General features: G+C 40.1%; 1 protein-coding gene across 1 annotated transcript; it reads right to left on the reverse strand.

Annotated features, from left to right (window-relative positions):
• Positions 1-250: 250 nt before the first annotated feature.
• Positions 251-3601, reverse strand: LOC136221950 (G-type lectin S-receptor-like serine/threonine-protein kinase LECRK3). Its single transcript, XM_066009429.1, has 2 exons — positions 1705-3601; positions 251-1503 (listed from the first exon to the last, which is right to left on the reverse strand). Exons 1-2 carry the CDS (start codon positions 3517-3519, stop codon positions 931-933), a joined length of 2388 nt encoding a protein of 795 aa, XP_065865501.1. The 5' UTR covers positions 3520-3601; the 3' UTR covers positions 251-930.
• Positions 3602-18584: the final 14983 nt, after the last annotated feature.

Raw genomic sequence — 18584 nt, forward strand, 5'->3', positions numbered from 1 at the left:
TTTCAAATCGGTTATTCTAATGAGTTTTACAAATCACATATAATTTTACTATCTTTACTAAGGATAGTATGTAAAAATATGGGAGCACGAGTAGAAAAACAAGAGTTATTAATAATCCATTTGAATAGATTTTTGCGGTTTTCTAAAAAGGAGGTACTTGTTCAGAATTTGACATTGCTCGAAACTAATACTTGTGTATATGTAATGGGCTTACACACATTATCGATTACTAATACTCCTTTGTATTTTTAGCGGTTTCTAAAAAATAGATCAAAATATCGAGCTTTGTTTAGACTCGTTACAATTAGGGCATTTAATTACAACTTCACTGATTGTATACTACGAATTGTATAAATTTATATCCTGCTATAAACGAACCCTTTTTTGTCTCGAGACTATCTCTTCTCAATTGTGCGATGGTTTCAGTGCCTTTTTCCCAGAAACAGATAGTTTCCTGGTAACTGAATCTTACTTTACTTATAAAGATTAAGTATAGTTCTCTGTTTTTCATTCGTGGATCCTCTTCCTAATATATTCTTCCAAAAGGATAAATAATTTCTTAGTCTCTAGATTTTCACATATCAAAACTAGCAAGTCCGTGTATTCTAAAAAATACATTATAGATCCCTTATTCTTTCCAAATCAACTACTTAGTCCATTCGTCTAAAATTTTGTTAGTCAAAGTTATATTTTATACAAAATGACAAGTACATCGAACATCATAAAACATTGAAATAATCAACTTGTCATTTTATATAAAACTTAACTTTTGACTATCAAAATTCTGCACGGAAAGATTAAGATGAATTTGAAAAAATTGGGGCCTATGATGTATTTTTTTTTTAAGATAAAAGCACAAGCTAATGTTAATACAAAAACTGAAAAACACGGGACCAATAAATTATTGACTCGTTCCAAAATAACCTAAAGTTACTTTTCAATGCCGACGGTAATCGGAGACGGACATGGTGGAACTGCGGTCGGAATAATCCCCTCAAGCATTAACAAAACCATCTTCATAGTTGGTCTGAGATTTGGATCTTCTTGAATGCACCAAATTGCAACCATTAAGAACCTCTCAACCTTGTTCAAGTCATCCATGGCTTCTTCATCATCTGCAACTAGAACATCTACTTTGCCTTCAACATAGCAATCATAAGCCCAATCAATCAGAATGACTTCATCTTCACTTAGTTCTGAATCCACATTTCTTCTGCAACAAATGATCTCCAGTAGTAACACACCGAAACTGTACACATCTACTTTTGGTGTAATCGGCAAGTTCCTTAACCACTCTGGGACAACATACCCTTTGGTTCCACGAATTTCAGTAGAAGTTCGGCTCTGATCAAGCATAAGAAGCTTAGCCAATCCGAAATCAGCAATCTTGGCAACAAGATTGTTGTCAAGAAGAATGTTTTGAGGGTTTATATCACAATGGATGATTTGGGTAGTACACTCTTCGTGGAGATACACGAGTCCTTTTGCTATTCCGAATGCTACCTGCAGTGGCGCAAACAAAAACAAATATTTAAAATATGTTAAGATTATAAACTTTTAATTTGACTAATCATCAACGACAAATAATTCTGTCGCAGCCCGACGGAATTTTCCATTCATAATTTCTAATTTTATTTAATTTTTCTCGGGAATCTGGAGGCCGATGGGCCTCCATGACTCCCAATCCCTCCGCTTTCTGACTACCTGAGTTCTTTGCTCCCAACAGAGTTTTGTATCTCCGACTAGGAAGTTCGATAGAGCCCCGCTGCTTAGGAACTCGTACACTAGCAACCGATGTTGTCCCTCGTCGCAGAAGCCTACAAGCTTGACGAGATTCTTGTGGTGAGTTTGGCCTATCACTTCAACTTCTGTCCTGAATTCTTTCTCACTGTCTGCAACTACTCTGTCTAGTTTCTTCACTGCAATGGCTGTTTCTCTTAACCCTTTGTACACGATGCCGAAAGAGCCCCTTCCAAGCTCTTCCTTGAACCCATTTGTTGCTTCCACAAGTTCCATATAGCTGAAGTGAAACAAATTGGATTTGCAGGATTGACCAAAAGGTATGAACTTTTTTCTGTAGAAGACGAGAGAACCAAAACCCACCAAGCCAAAGAATATGAAATTGATAACCGCAGAGCCACCTAAGAGCAAAGACACAACCAGAACCGGAACAGGATTACCTTTTTTCGTCTCAAAGGGGAATGGAAGAGAAGTTAATTTTCTCTGTGTGAAATTCCCTTTTCTCACTTTTATGAAACTTCCCCCATTAACTCTTTCATCTTGCCTTCCATTAGAGAGTGGCAGCTTCTTCTTCCAGCAACTTCCTTCTCTGAACACAATCACATTGCAGAAGCAATCATGGAGACAAGCTTTTTGGCAATCTTGTATGTTATAAGGATTGTACTGCTCGTAATCGGAAGTTGGCCAATCAGTATTTTTCAATTCTATGAACTCAAAGTCGGAATTTGGCCCTTCATCATTCTCATCATAGCAAAATTGAGGATAGAAATCTGGTTTACAGCCTCCATACTCATCATTTTGATCAATTAGAGAAAACCTCGGCGGACATCCACATGTTGCTCGCTGATCTTCATTCAGTTTGCAGATACTATTAAACTCGCAAGGTCCAGTTCCTACTCCACTCAAACTGTTACAGATGTTATCTGGTTCTCTAAAAACAACTTCCCAATTCCCACTAGAGTTCTTGGGGTAAGAATATTGGGCCAAAACCCCATCAAAATGGAGAATTACTCTATGGTAATATTCAGCAGCAGAGATAACTCTTCCTGGCGTGATGAGCTCTCGTCTATTGCTTGCTCTCAAAACGTACAAGTAGCCAGACTCGTTAAATACTATTCGCAAACCAGCATTCGATGCATTAGTATCAACTGTATTTGTCCAGAAATAGGCATCATAAGCAAAACCAGTAGGCAAATTGTTGAAATTCAACACACCATTCCCATCTGGAATCAAACGAAATTGGAACCTTCCGAGGGAGAAGTTAGTCTCTCTGAGTCTAGAATTAAGAATCCTCCCACCCCTTTCTAGCGCTTGTCCAGGCAGTAATGTGTCTCTCGGATCTTCGAAGCTCTGCCATAAGCTTTCACCTGCTGTATTTTTAACCATGAAATCGCCTGTATCATTCATCAAACCAGATGCAGCCGCCCCCATGCTGATTCCAGATCGCCATATCTCTGCTCCTTGAGGGCCAGTGAGCACAAGCCCCCGGTCTGAAGTTAGCTCTACTTTCGATCTTGTTGGCACCGGATCATCTCCATTTGCGTACCAGACAATAGTTTGTTCTGGGATTTTGTTGTACCAAATTGCAAGCAAGTAAAGATCCTTCTTCTCAAGCGGCTGAAATCCGAAAGCGAAATCCCCAGAAGGAGAAATCCACGGTTTATCATCTCCTGCTGTGAGAGAGCTGCCCAAATTTACTTGGCCTGTATTTTGAGCAAACAATGAAGAAGAAAGCAATAGTAAGGTAAGGAGAACATAATAACCATGAGAGAAAGCCATTGTTTACTCAGATTTGTAATATCAGATGGAGCATTTTAAGCAGAGAAATTTTAATTGAAGCAAATATCCGGAGCTAAGTCAAACAGACTTGAAGTAATTGATGACAATAAATGTCAGTGACCGATACATTTTACCAAAAAAAAAGTTATAACAATAAATGAGTTGAAATTTCTCCACTCAAGCTTAAAGAGGAGGTGAAGAATGCTGATGCGGACATCCTAACTGGGATCACTGATCACGCGCGCTCTGGCGGATCCTCAGACATCAGACCCATGGAGGTTGTACCTAGGAGGGCGGATCCCCAGGACATACGAGCGGGCGGATCTAAGAGTACACAAGAAGGCATCTACCCTTGGACGGATCTCTAGGTTACTTCCTCCCGAAGGAAATCACCAACAAACTTGACATTCCGTGATGTGATATCAAAAGCACAAGAGCATGGAACAAAGGAGCTTGGAGTTAAGGAGCCCAGTAGAAGCATGAGGGATCCATTGGAGCTGTCAATTGGACCTATGACGAAGAATCGTGCAAAGAAAGACCAACAAATGCTTAATGGACTCATCTTGAGCTTCTTTAAACAAGGAATGAATTCTAGCGAAGTCATTAAAGATGGCGTGTCTTTGTGTTGTATCCAAGCCCAAGCCCATAATAGTGATATGTAAAAAGGTTGATCATATTTTAAGAGAAGCTTTGGACTTGCATGTGTTTGGCATGTGCAAAACCCATTGGGACTCATTAAAATTAATACTATAACCTTATAGGTTTGATTGAGCTTATTTCTAGCTAATTAAAAGGCCCAAATAATGTTAATTAGTGGGCTGAAATTGGGCTCTAAATGACAAAAACGAATTTAATATTTTTCCTTGTCTAATTAGGATTTCTTTTACCTTGGTGCACTAGGATTCAACTTCCTTTTTAGTTTAGGTTTAGGTTTATTTTATAGCCTATATAAAGGCTTGTATTCTTCATTATTTTCATCAATCAGAAATCAATATTTTTATGAACAAAAGTTCTTCTTTTCCTTTGGGAATTATTTTCAATCCGGGATTGAATTCTTTATTGTGAGCTTGAGAGACCGGGTCATCATTCTTGCAATATTATCTTGATCGTGAACAAGTATTTTGGTAAGGTACTTGTGAATCGCCAAACACTCAGGTTCCAATTTAATTATTCGAAGGTGTAAGGTCAGATCTCCTTTCATTGTCTTTAATTCTTTGGGATTGGTTTGTTATCACCAATTTATGTTTGTTATTTGATTCTATTAATTCCTTAAGATAGATCGGGAAAACTTGTTGATTTGGTTATTATCTCTTTTTCATAACCAATATCACATCAATTGGTATCAGAGCTTTGACTCTTAAGGAATTTGTTGTTTTTGTTTTGTTTGTCGAAATTTGAAAAAAAAAAATTACCCCAATCTAGAGTCTTTAATTATTGATCGAGTTCTTCATACCTTTGCATCTAGTTATTTAGGTTCTTAGTTGTAGCGAACTGATTATTTTTTGATTCTATTCTTACTAGCCAAACCTATTTATGTGTGTGAATTTCTTCATTTTTTTTTGCATGCTAAATCATTAGTGCAAGTTTAATTTGTTAATCAATTCCAGTCTAGTTTAAAAAAAAAAAAAAAAAAAAAATAAAGGAAAAAAAAAAAGAAAAAAAAAAAAATCGGCTCATTGTTTGTACTAAAGTTACAAGTTTTCTAGAATTTGCATGCTAAACACACATTCTTAAAATTTCTTTCAAACATTTGTCTCTTCTTCGAAAATCGTCTTTTATTCTATTCTTAGTGTGCTAACCTTTGGTTATCGTTACAATATTAGTCTTCTTTGCTTCTAGTTTCTGCCCTACTTTATTTTGTCATTCTTTTGCTTCATTGACATTTATATTACCCGAGATAATCCTTGTGATCTATCAAGATAATATAAAAGAGTGATTGAACCGGTTGTGAGGTACTTCTTTTACTTTATTTTTCTTCTTTTCTTGCTTTAGACTAGATTTCACTTTTCTTTCATTCTTTATATATTTTGTCATGTCTAACGAACCTAAAAAGGACAACGTTAACGATGTTGATTCTAAAGAATGGCAACAAGCTATTGTAGGTGAGATGAAGAGGTTAGGGGCTATTGTGGCTGATTTGGTTTCAAACCAAAAGAAATCAAGCCAAAAGAAAGGAGGACGGGGGAGATTGAATTTTGATGATGAACTATCCGAGTCTGAAGAGGAGGAGCAGTTTGGATACCGAAAAAGGGGTAACGATCGAAAAGATAGTAATCTTAATGCTATCAAACTTAAATGTCTACTTTTCGAGGAGCTAGTGACCCAGAGGCGTATCTTGATTGGGTACGAAAGGTTGAAACAATCTTTGACATACATGAGTATTCCGTGGAGAAGAAGGTGAAACTTGTAGTATCCGAACTAACTGAATATGCGGCTGTTTGGTGGGACCAATTAAAGCGCACAAGAAAAAGAGATGGTGATGAACCCATAAGAACATGGGGTGAATTGAAGAAGGTCATGAAAAAGAGATTTGTGCCGGCTCACTATTATAAGGAGCTGTTGAAAGAACTCCAATCCATGTCTCAAGGTAACCAATCTGTTGAAGATTATCACAAACAATTGGAGATGGCACTAATCCGAGCTGATATACAAGAAGATGAGGAAGCTACCATGGTTAGATTTCTCATGGGAATGAAGAGGGAGATTCGCAACCCTCTTGAGCTACAAACTTATTTCCACATGGACGAGATGCTCCATAAAGCGATAAAAATTGAGAGACAACTTCAAGAGGTTGAGAAAGGGAGATCAAAGTTCAAAGGCACTACTTCCACTCCATGGAAGTCAGATCCAAGAGGTAATTTCAAAACTAATCTGAATTTAGCTCTAAAAGTGACCAAAAGCCTCAGGTTGATTCAAAAGCATTTGGGAAGTTGCAAATTGGTGGAACTACTCCAAAATACAAAACTACTGAAAAACCCACAAGAACTCGTGAAATTGTGTGTTTTAAGTGCCAAGGGAGAGGGCACTATGCAAGAGAGTGTTCGAATCAAAAGGCGATGGTTATGAAGCATGGTGAGTTAATATCCGAAAGTGAGTCTGAACATGAATCAGATGATATGCCCACCTTAGAAGATTGTAGTGATATAGAAGAGGTGGATAGTAAAGGAGGACATGGAATTAACTTAGTCACTCGTAGAACATTGAAGATGGGAGTGAGTGGTGACATTGAGCAACGAGAGCACATCTTTCATGCTCATTGCAACATACTTGGAAAAACATGCTTACTAATTATTGATGGAGGAAGTTGTTGCAACGTGGTAAGCAATGTGTTAGCAAGCCGATTAGGGATATCAATAATTCCACATCCCAATCCTTATCGGTTACAATGGTTGAATGATAGTAACGAACTCAAAGTTACTAAACAGGTGCTTCTGAACTTTTCTATTGGTTCTTTTTCTGATGAGGTATTATGTGATGTAGTACCTATGCAAGCATGTCATGTGTTATTGGGGAGGCCTTGGCAATTCGATCGATCAGCACTACATCATGGTCGAACAAATAAATTTACTATTGCTAAGGATGGGAAGAAGTATATTTTGCCACCTTTATCACCTGCTGAAGTGTTTGAAGATCAGCTCTACATGCAAAGAATGTTACAAGAACAATCTGTGAGAAGGGAAAAGGTTAAGGCGAGAGAAAATAAGAGTGATAAAATCAGTGAGGGTGTGAAGAGAGAAGAGGTGAGTGAAAAGGCATTAGTGAGGTCGAGAAATGAGGGTGAGAGGAGAGAAAAAGAAAGGAGCATTAACAAAAGCCAAAATCTATTTTTATATGCTAAATTGAGGGATGTAAAGCAAGCTGATTTTGAAAACAAAAATTTATTATTATTTTATTGTAAGAGTTTTTGTTTATCTTCTGTAAATCAGTCTAACCTTCCTTCTAGTATTTTCCCTCTTTTGCAGGAATTCAAGGATTTATTCCCCGAAGAGATGCCTAATAAGTTACCCCCGATTCGAGGAATTGAGCATCAAATTGACTTTGTTCCCGGAGCACAAATTCCAAATCGACCAGCCTATAGAAGTAACCCTGAGGAGACAAAAGAACTACAAAGGCAAGTCGAGGAACTAATGGCAAAAGGGTTGATTCGTGAATCTATGAGTCCGTGTGCTGTAGCAGTCATCCTAGTACCAAAGAAAGATGGAACTTGGCGGATGTGCATCGATTGTAGAGCCGTCAATAAAATCACGGTAAAGTATCGTCATCCTATCCCTAGGTTAGATGATATGTTGGATGAATTAAATGGGGCTGTTATTTTCACTAAAATAGATCTTAAGAGTGGGTACCATCAGATTCGCATGTCATTAGGAGATGAATGGAAAACGGCTTTTAAGACTAAGCATGGTTTATATGAGTGGTTAGTTATGCCTTTCGGTTTAACAAATGCACCTAGTACTTTCATGAGATTAATGAATCATGTTTTGAGAGAGTTTATAGGTAAATTTGTTGTTGTTTATTTTGATGACATTCTTATCTATTCTAAATCTGAGGCAGAACACATAGAACATGTTAAGGATGTATTAGATGTTTTGAGAGAACAGAAATTATACGCTAACCTTTCTAAGTGCTCATTTTGCATGGAGAAAGTTGTGTTTTTGGGTTTTATTGTTTCAGCACAAGGAGTTTCTGTTGATATTGAAAAGGTGAAAGCCATTCAAGAGTGGCCAACGCCAAATTTAGTTACCGAGGTGAGGAGCTTTCATGGCTTGGCGAGTTTCTATAGGAGGTTTGTGAAGAACTTCAGTACCATTGCCGCGCCACTAACCGAGGTAATAAAAAAGAATGTTGGCTTTAATTGGGGCAAAGCACAAGAGGATGCTTTTGAGATGCTTAAGGCAAGACTAACTTCTGCCCCCGTTTTAGCACTTCCAAACTTTGATAAATTGTTTGAAATTGAGTGTGATGTGTCGGGAGTAGGGATTGGTGCTGTTTTAATGCAAGAGGGTCGACCTATAGCCTTCTTTAGTGAAAAACTTAGTGGTGCAACCTTAAACTATCCCACTTATGATAAAGAACTTTATGCATTAGTTAGGGCTTTGCAAATGTGGCAACATTATTTATGGCCTAAAGAGTTTGTGATCCACACCGATCATGAATCCTTGAAACATCTTAAGGGTCAACAAAAATTGAACCGAAGACATGCCAAGTGGGTGGAATTTATAGAGACGTTTCCTTATGTGATTAAGTATAAGCAAGGGAAGGAAAACGTAGTTGCTGATGCATTAAGTAGGAGAGTTAGCTTATTGAATGTGATGCATTCTAAGTGTTTAGGATTTGAGTATATCAAAGAATTATATGTTGATGATCTAGACTTTGCATCTATTTATAAAGCTTGTGAACTTACTGCTTTTGGAAAATTTTATAGACATGAGGGCTACTTATTTAGAGATAATCGATTATGCATGCCTAAATGTTCACATAGAGAATTTCTTGTGAGGGAAGCCCACGGTGGAGGCTTGATGGGGCATTTTGGGGTTGCTAAGACTTTGGACATGATTTCTGAACATTTCTTTTGGCCTCATATGAAACGTGATGTGGAAAGAATATGTGCTAGTTGTATTAATTGTAAGAAAGCTAAGTCTAGAGTTATGCCTCATGGTTTATACACTCCATTACCTGTGCCGAATGAACCTTGGACTGCTATATCCATGGATTTTGTAATCGCTTTACCTAGGTCTAAGAGAGGTAATGATTCCATATTTGTGGTTGTAGATCGCTTTTCTAAGATGGCACATTTCATACCATGCCATAAAACTGATGATGCTATTAATATTGCTAACTTGTTCTTTAGAGAGGTTGTTCGTCTGCATGGGATGCCAAAGAGTATAGTTAGTGATAGAGATCCTAAGTTTTTAAGCTATTTTTGGAAGACTTTGTGGAATAAATTAGGGACTAAACTGTTGTTTTCTACTTCTTGTCACCCTCAAACTGATGGTCAAACCGAAGTAGTAAATAGAACTTTAGGACAACTTCTTAGGGCAGTTATTCAAAAGAATCTTAAGTCATGGGAAGAATGCCTACCATTTATTGAGTTCGCTTATAATAGGGCTATACATTCATCTACTAACTTCTCACCATTTGAAATTGTTTATGGTTTTAATCCTTTGACACCATTAGACTTGATCCCTTTGCCTGTTGATGAAAGGAAAAGTTTAGATGGAAAGAAAAAGGCAGAAATGGTGCTTAAGTTACATGAACAAGTGAAACAACAACTGGAGAAGAAGAATGAGCATTATGCAAAGCAAGCTAACAAGGGTCGACAATGTGTTCTATTTGAACCCGGTGATTGGGTGTGGTTGTATATGCGCAAGGAAAGGTTCCCCGCTCAGAGAAAATCAAAGCTACATCCTAGAGGCGATGGTCCATTTCAAGTTGTCGCACGAATTGGGGATAATGCCTACAAGCTCGACTTGCCAGGTGAGTATAGTGTGCATGCAACTTTTAATGTGGCTGATTTATCTTTGTTTGATGTAGGAGATGAAGATTTGAGGACAAATCCTTTTCAAGAGAGAGGGAATGATGTGATATCAAAAGCACAAGAGCATGGAACAAAGGAGCTTGGAGTTAAGGAGCCCAGTAGAAGCATGAGGGATCCATTGGAGCTGTCAATTGGACCTATGACGAAGAATCATGCAAAGAAAGACCAACAAATGCTTAATGGACTCATCTTGAGCTTCTTTAAACAAGGAATGAATTCTAGCGAAGTCATTAAAGATGGTGTGTCTTTGTGTTGTATCCAAGCCCAAGCCCATAATAGTGATATGTAAAAAGGTTGATCATATTTTAAGAGAAGCTTTGGACTTGCATGTGTTTGGCATGTGCAAAACCCATTGGGACTCATTAAAATTAATACTATAACCTTATAGGTTTGATTGAGCTTATTTCTAGCTAATTAAAAGGCCCAAATAATGTTAATTAGTGGGCTGAAATTGGGCTCTAAATGACAAAAACGAATTTAATATTTTTCCTTGTCTAATTAGGATTTCTTTTACCTTGGTGCACTAGGATTCAACTTCCTTTTTAGTTTAGGTTTAGGTTTATTTTGTAGCATATATAAAGGCTTGTATTCTTCATTATTTTCATCAATCAGAAATCAATATTTTTATGAACAAAAGTTCTTCTTTTCCTTTGGGAATTATTTTCAATCCGGGATTGAATTCTTTATTGTGAGCTTGAGAGACCGGGTCATCATTCTTGCAATATTATCTTGATCGTGAACAAGTATTTTGGTAAGGTACTTGTGAATCGCCAAACACTCAGGTTCCAATTTAATTATTCGAAGGTGTAAGGTCCGATCTCCTTTCATTGTCTTTAATTCTTTGGGATTGGTTTGTTATCGCCAATTTATGTTTGTTATTTGATTCTATTAATTCCTTAAGATAGATCGGGAAAACTTGTTGATTTGGTTATTATCTCTTTTTCATAACCAATATCACATCATTCCGTACCTGTACTATTGTACTGATTGTCGGGGCGTATTACCTATTTTACCCTTCTATTGTTAACCTTATTGTAACCCTAGTAGGGGTAGTCCTTGTCCTTTCTCTTATCTTTAGGGGATGTATTTAAACCCCCATTTTGTAAGGATGAGGCAACTTTTTAATCAATCAAAATCATTCTCTTTGAGAACCTAAGGTTTATACCTTGTTTATTGAGATTCACTCCTTCTAGTTTAGCTAGAGAAGAACCTCTTTGTTGGTTTACGATTAAAACCTTCATTTATTGCTTTCAATTTGTATCAGTTGGTATCAGAGCCAATCGTTTCCTGACCCAAAACTTCTTTTGGCAATGGTTCAACCCCGACAACCGCAAGATTCCATGGAAACCAGTGACCAGAGGTATGAGGAGATGAGGGAGCACCTCGCGGAGCAGATCCAAGCCAGTCATGAACGGCAGAGGCAAACCGACCAACGGTTCCTGGAGCTAGCCACCTCCCTAGAAAACTTCAAACTGGAGGTTCTGGCCCTAATCCGACCAACCGCGGGAGGATCAACCCAGAGAAAGGAAGGAGTCCCTGAACCGCAGCTTCCACAAATGGGTTCTAGGGATCCTGAGGTAAGAAGACCCAACTATGTCCTAGTGCATAATGCTGATAGTGATAGTGATGACTTTGAGGGTATTGGGGATGATGATACCGTTAGAACTACGAGGGATGTTGGGCCTGTTGACAACCGACGTGTGGATGTTGCTAGAGTATACCCAGGTCTAGGAAACTTTGATAGAGATGATGCCTTTAAGCTAAAAATAGACTTACCATCTTTTAGAGGCGAACTGGATATAGAGGGATTCCTAGACTGGTTATCGGAAGTTGAACGCTTCTTTGAGTATGCTAGGATTCCTGATGAGAGGAAAGTGAGGCTGGTGGCGTATCGCTTGAAGGGTGGCGCATCAGTTTGGTGGGATCAGATGAGGGAAGAAAGAAGAAGAGGGGGCAGAGATCCGATTAGATCTTGGCTACGGATGAAGTCGATGTTGAGGGAGCGGTTCTTACCACTGGATTATGAGCAGTATATTTACAACTCCTACAGGGGATGCTCTCAAGGGACCCGAAGTGTCCATGAATATACCTCAGAGTTCTTGAGGCTTTCGGCAATGACCAACTTGTCAGAAACTGAAAGCCAAAAGACCTCTTATCTCGAAGGGTTGAGATACAACATCCAGGATCGTATTGGCACATAGATGGTGGTTCGGGTACAAGACGCCAGGAATTTAGCCCTCAAGGCTGAATCCCAACTAACCGGGAGATCCAGGAGATCCGCCAATGTTGAGTATACGCCTGGAGGAGGAGGCAATATGAAGCCCTATGACAAAGGCAAACAGGTGGCGAGTGCCAGTGGGGCAAAGTTAAGCAACATTGGAAGAGGATCTGGGGGAGATACTAGGCCTTACAAGGAGGTACCCATACCACCTAAGAACAACAACCCATACGCCAGGCCAACCCCTTTTAAATGTTTCAGGTGCAATGAGCCAGGCCATAGGTCCAACGAGTGTCCTAGGCGGAAGAGCGCCAACGTGGTGGAAAGATATGAAGATGATTATGAAGAGGGGGATGAAGTGTTTTATGAACCCTTAGAGGAATACGATGACGAGGCGGATGAGGAAAGACACGCCATTCATGTGATACGGCGATTATTAGTCTCCAGCTGGGTAGAGGGCGATCAGAGGCACCAACTATTCAGTGCTCGCTGTCTTGTGAACAGTGGGCGATGCAACGTAATAATTGATAGTGGTAGCCAGGAGAACATTATGAGCAGCAGCGTCGTTCGGAAATTTGGATTGTTGGCGGAGGCGCATCCTGACCCCTACAGAGTCGGATGGATCAAGGATGTGGGTGAACTCAGAGTGACCTAGAAGTGTAAGGTCCCTATTGAGATCGGTGAGTATAGGGATGAAGTCTACTGTGACGTGGTCGATATGGATGCCTGCCACCTATTATTGGGCAGACCATGGCAATTTGATAATGACGCCAACCATGCCGGAAGAAGGAACACTTATAGATTTATGAAGGATGGGGTGAAGTTCGTACTTATGCCAATGATGAGAGAACCAAAGGCCGATGAGAAGTCTACCTTGGTGGTCTGCCCCACACATAAATCATTCGTTAGCGAATGTGAAGAGAGCCAGATGGTGTATGTTGTAATGGTGAAGGCGAATCACGAATCCTCCCAAAGGGGCGAAAGGGAGATGCCGAATGAAGTGAACCGCCTACTTGGCGAATATCAAGATCTGTTCCCTGAAGAGCTGCCAAGTGGGTTACCACCTTTGAGGAACATCCAACATCATATCGATCTTGTGCCCGGGGCTAGTTTACCAAGTCTTCCCCATTATCGAATGAGCCCAAAGGAAAATGACATCATGAGGCAGAAAGTGGAAGAGCTCATTGAGATGGGATACGTTAGAGAAAGTATGAGTCCATGCGCCGTCCCAGCCCTACTTACGCCCAAGAAGGATGGATCTAGGCGGATGTGTGTGGACAGCAGGGCTATTAACAAGATCACTATCAAGTATAAGTTCTCTATTCCAAGGCTGGATGATATGCTAAACCAACTTGGCGGATCCCGAGTTTTCTCCAAGATTGACCTCAGGAGTGGTTATCATCAGATACGAATTCGATCTGGGGATGAGTGGAAGACGGCTTTCAAGACCAGAGATGGATTGTATGAGTGGTTAGTAATGCCGTTCGGGATGACTAATGCCCCCAGTACATTTATGAGGCTGATGAATCAGGTGCTCCGCCCGGTGATTGGCAAATTTGTAGTTGTGTATTTTGATGATATTCTGATTCATAGCCAGACCTTGGCGGAACATGTGGAGCACTTGCGGACAGTATTTGACCTATTAAGGAAACACTAGCTATACGCCAACACTAAGAAATGTGATTTTGTCATGGAGAGCCTAGTTTTCCTTGGGTTCGTAGTCAGTGGCGATGGAGTCCACGTTGATGGGGAGAAGGTAAGAGCCATCCGAGAATGGCCTACTCCGAGGAATGTGGGGGACATCAGGAGTTTTCATGGGCTAGCAACCTTTTATCGGCGATTCATTAAAAACTTCAGTTCTATAGTCGTCCCGTTGACGGAATGTTTGAAGAATGGAAAGGGGTTCGAGTGGGCGGACGCCCAAGAGGAGAGCTTCGCCCAGATCAAGGAAAAGTTGAGTACAGCGCCCGTGCGATGCCAGTGGAGTCGGGATTGGTGGTGTCTTGATGCAAGAAAAGAGGCCCATTGCATATTTCAGTGAGAAGCTCTGTGAAGCACGGCAAAAGTGGGCAACGTATGATCAAGAGTTTTATGTTGTAGTACGGGTGTTGAAAGTGTGAGAACATTACTTGGTGGGGAAAGAATTCATCCTCTACACTGACCATCAAGCTCTCAAGTACCTGGGAAGTCAGAAGCAACTTCGAAGCTCCATGCATGCCCGGTGGTCCGCCTTCATAGATAAGTTTCCCTATAAGCTTATCCATAAGGCTGGAAAACAGAACAAGGTGGCGGACGCCTTGAGTCGAAGGGTGTCACTAATAAAGACAGTAAACCTGGAGACCGATTATTTTAAACACATCCGAGGAGAATACTTGGCGAATCCTGATTTTGGCAGTATCTGGGAAAAGTGTCAGCACCAGCGTGGGGATGGGGCGTATCACCTGATGAATGAGTATCTCATGAGGGGCAACCAACTTTTCTTACCCTGCACTTCCATCCGTGAGAAGGTTGTTCGTGATCTACATGGTGGATCCCTGGGAGGACATTTTGGGCAAGACAAGACATATGAAGCAGTGAGCTCCCGTTATTTCTGGCCTAAGATGAGGAGAGATGTTGCCTACTTAGTAGAACGATGCTATATTTGCCAGACCGCCAAGGGACGCACTACAAATGCTGGCTTGCAGCTACCCTTGCCTATACCAGAAATCATATGGGAGGATCTGTCCATGGATTTTATCCTCGGGTTACCCAGAACTCAGAGAGGCATGGATTCCATCTTTATCATGGTTGATCGGTTTTCAAAGATGGCCCACTTCATACCATGTCGCAAGACTAATGATGCCTCAGCGACTGCTAAGCTATTCTTCAAAGAGATTGTCAGGCTACATGGCGTACCTAAGAGCATTGTCTCAGATCGTGATACGAAGTTCCTCAGTCACTTTTGGCGGACGTTATGAGCTCTGTTTGATACGTCTCTGAAGTTTAGTACCACCGCCCACCCTCAAACAGACGGACAGACAGAGGTGGTCAATAGAACTTTGGGAAACTTACTGCGCAGCAAATGTAAGGATAAGCCCAGGATGTGGGATGTGGTTTTAGCCCAAGCTGAGTTCGCCTGCAACGGCTCTGTACATTTGGGAACCGGGAGATCCCCATTTGAGGTGGTATACACGAAGACCCCGAATCACGTCCTTGATATAGCCCATCTTCCTAAAGGAAACGTGACTGCCAACTAGCTGGCCAAGGATTATGTACAGATGCACCAAGAGGTGAGAGAGACTCTTGAGGAGAGAAATCAGAAATTAAAGGCTAAGGCGGATGAGCACCGCCGGGACCTACAGTTTGAAGTTGGGGATGAGGTTATGGTATATTTGGGCAAAGAGAGACCCGTGAATGCCCCAAGCAGCAAGCTTCGTCCTAGGAAATACGGGCCATATAAGGTCACCAAGAAGGTCAATGCCAATGCCTACCATGTAGCATTGCCGAATTGGCTTGGTAAAATCTCACCAGCGTTCAACATCCGTGACCTTAGCCCGTGGAAACCGGATGGTCCTTTGGAGTTCAATAAGGACGAATCAGTGCCGAGATCTTTTTAAAAAGGAGAGAATGATGCGGACATCCTAACTGGGATCACTGATCACACGCGCTCTGGCGGATCCTCGGACATCAGACCCACGGAGGTTGTACCTAGGAGGGCGGATCCCGAGGACATACGAGCGGGCGGATCTAAGAGTACACAAGGAGGCGTATCAAGATCTACCCTTGGGCGGATCTCTAGGTTACTTCCTCCCGAAGGAAATCATCAACAAACCTGACATTCCGTACTTGTACTATTGTACTGATTGTCGGGGCGTATTATCTATTTTACCCTTCTATTGTTAACCTTATTGTAACCCTAGTAGGGGTAGTCCTTGTCCTTTCTCTTATCTTTAGGGGATGTATTTAAACCCCCATTTTGTAAGGATGAGGCAACTTTTTAATCAATCAAAATCATTCTCTTTGAGAACCTAAGGTTTATACCTTGTTTATTGGGATTCACTCCTTCTAGTTTAGCTAGAGAAGAACCTCTTTGTTGGTTTACGATTAAAACCTTCATTTATCGCTTTCAATCTGTATCAAATGCAAGAATTATTAAGTATAGAAAGTGATTGGTGGACAAACGTTGATCAATGTATCTCTAACTTGGAAAATAACTACCCAAAATAAATACTAGAACTATCAATTCGCAAATTACAGAGGCAACACAACACTCATTTAATATACTTTTCATTCTTTATACATTTATATCATATAAACTCATATGGAATATAAAAATTATAGGCATAAAGCTTAAATTAGACCTCAATTTATACCTGGAAATTGAATCTCCCTCTCAATTGTCATAAAATTTTGGGTAAATAATTTATTAGTACTCTCCTTTTTACCTAACACAATGTTTAGTCCTATTTTGAAAAACACTTTATTATCTTTGTCACTGTTAACCTTTTAGTCCTTTAGGCAGACAAAAAATAACAAAGTAACAAGGCCTTTTTGTATCGCACTATTGCTGTTCCGAAAGTTAAGATATGTTTGGTTAAAAATCTAAAAAGATAGACAAAACGATCAAAGGGTTAACGTTTACAAAAGATAGAGATCTTATAACGTTTTTTTCAAAATAGGGCACCAAACAGTGTGTTACTTAAAAATGTGGGGGCTTAGGGACTAATAAATTATTTACCCTAAAATTTTGGTTTAGTTATTTTATATTTTCGGTTCGGTTTTGATTAGTATTTTATGATATTTTCGGTTTTGATAGTAAGTTCGGTTTTATTAAAAAGACTAAGTTAAACCAAATCAAAATTAATATATTATACCAAAATGTTTTCTATATGGGTATATATATAATATTTATTTTTGTTAGTATCGAATTGAACTGAGAAATTTCGATAAATTTCAGTTCAGTTGTACTCGGATTATTATACTTATTCGGTTCGGTTTTTTATGTATACATATACAACAACAACAACAACAAAGCCTTAGTCCCGAAATGATTTGGGGTCGGCTAACATGAACCATCATATAAAACCGTGAAATCAAGTCGTGTCAGCGACACAAATTCGCTCCCTTCACTCCATCCTATCCACTACCATATTTTTCTCAATTCCCAGTAAACTCATATCACTCTCGATCACCCTCCTCCAAGTTTTCTTAGGTGTTCCCCTACCCCTCACCACTACATCCCTTTGCCACTCTTCGGTTCTCCTAACCAGCGCATCAAGCGCTCTACGTCTCACATGGCCAAATCACCTTAGTCGGTTTTCTCTCATTTTATTCTCAATAGATGTGACCCCTACTTTTGTCCTAATTATTTCATTACTCACCCGATCCTTTCTCGTATGACCACACATCCATCTCAACATACGCATCTCCGCTACCGACATCTTATGGATGTGGCAGTGTTTCACTGCCCAACACTCCGTACCATATAACAATGCTGGTCTAATTGCCGTCCGGTAGAATTTTCCCTTCAATCTATTAGGCATGCCGGGGTCACAAAGGAAACCCGTAACACTCTTCCACTTCGACCAACCAGCTTTAATCCTATGAGCAACATCTCCATCTACTTCTCCATCCGTTTGGATAATAGATCCTAAATACCGGAAGCAATCTGAGGCCTGAACAACTCTCCCATCTAGGGTGATTGTCCCTGCCTCCCTACTCCTATGGCCGCTAAACTTACACTCCAAATATTCTGTCTTAATTCGGCTCAACTTAAAGCCTCTAGATTCTAGAGTTTGTCTCCATAGTTCCAACTTCCTCTCCACTCCTTCTTTCGTCTCATCAACCAACACAATATCATCTGCAAACAGCATGCACCATGGTATACCATCTTGAAGTGAACTTGTTAGTTCATCCATAACGATGGCAAAAAGAAATGGGCTTAGTGCGGAACCTTGATGCACTCCAATCGTAATAGGAAACTCTTTAGTCTTTCCAACACTAGTACGTACACTTGTGCATGCTCCCTCATACATGTCCTTTATGATGTCAATATATTTCCGTGAAATGCCTTTCCTTATCAAGGCCCACCAAAGTACTTCCCTTGGTACCTTATCATATGCTTTCTCCAAGTCAATGAAAACCATATGCAAGTCTTTCTTCTTATTTCGATAGTGCTCCATTAATTGTCTCATTAGATGGATGGCTTCCATAGTTGATCTTCCCAGCATAAAGCCAAACTGGTTTTCCGAGATCTTCACCGTCCTCCTTAGCCTTTGTTCGATCACTCGCTCCTAAAGTTTCATAGTGTGACTCATTAATTTGATTCCCCGA

Source organism: Euphorbia lathyris, chromosome 1 (assembly GCF_963576675.1).
Source record: "Euphorbia lathyris chromosome 1, ddEupLath1.1, whole genome shotgun sequence".
NCBI lineage: Eukaryota > Viridiplantae > Streptophyta > Magnoliopsida > Malpighiales > Euphorbiaceae > Euphorbia > Euphorbia lathyris.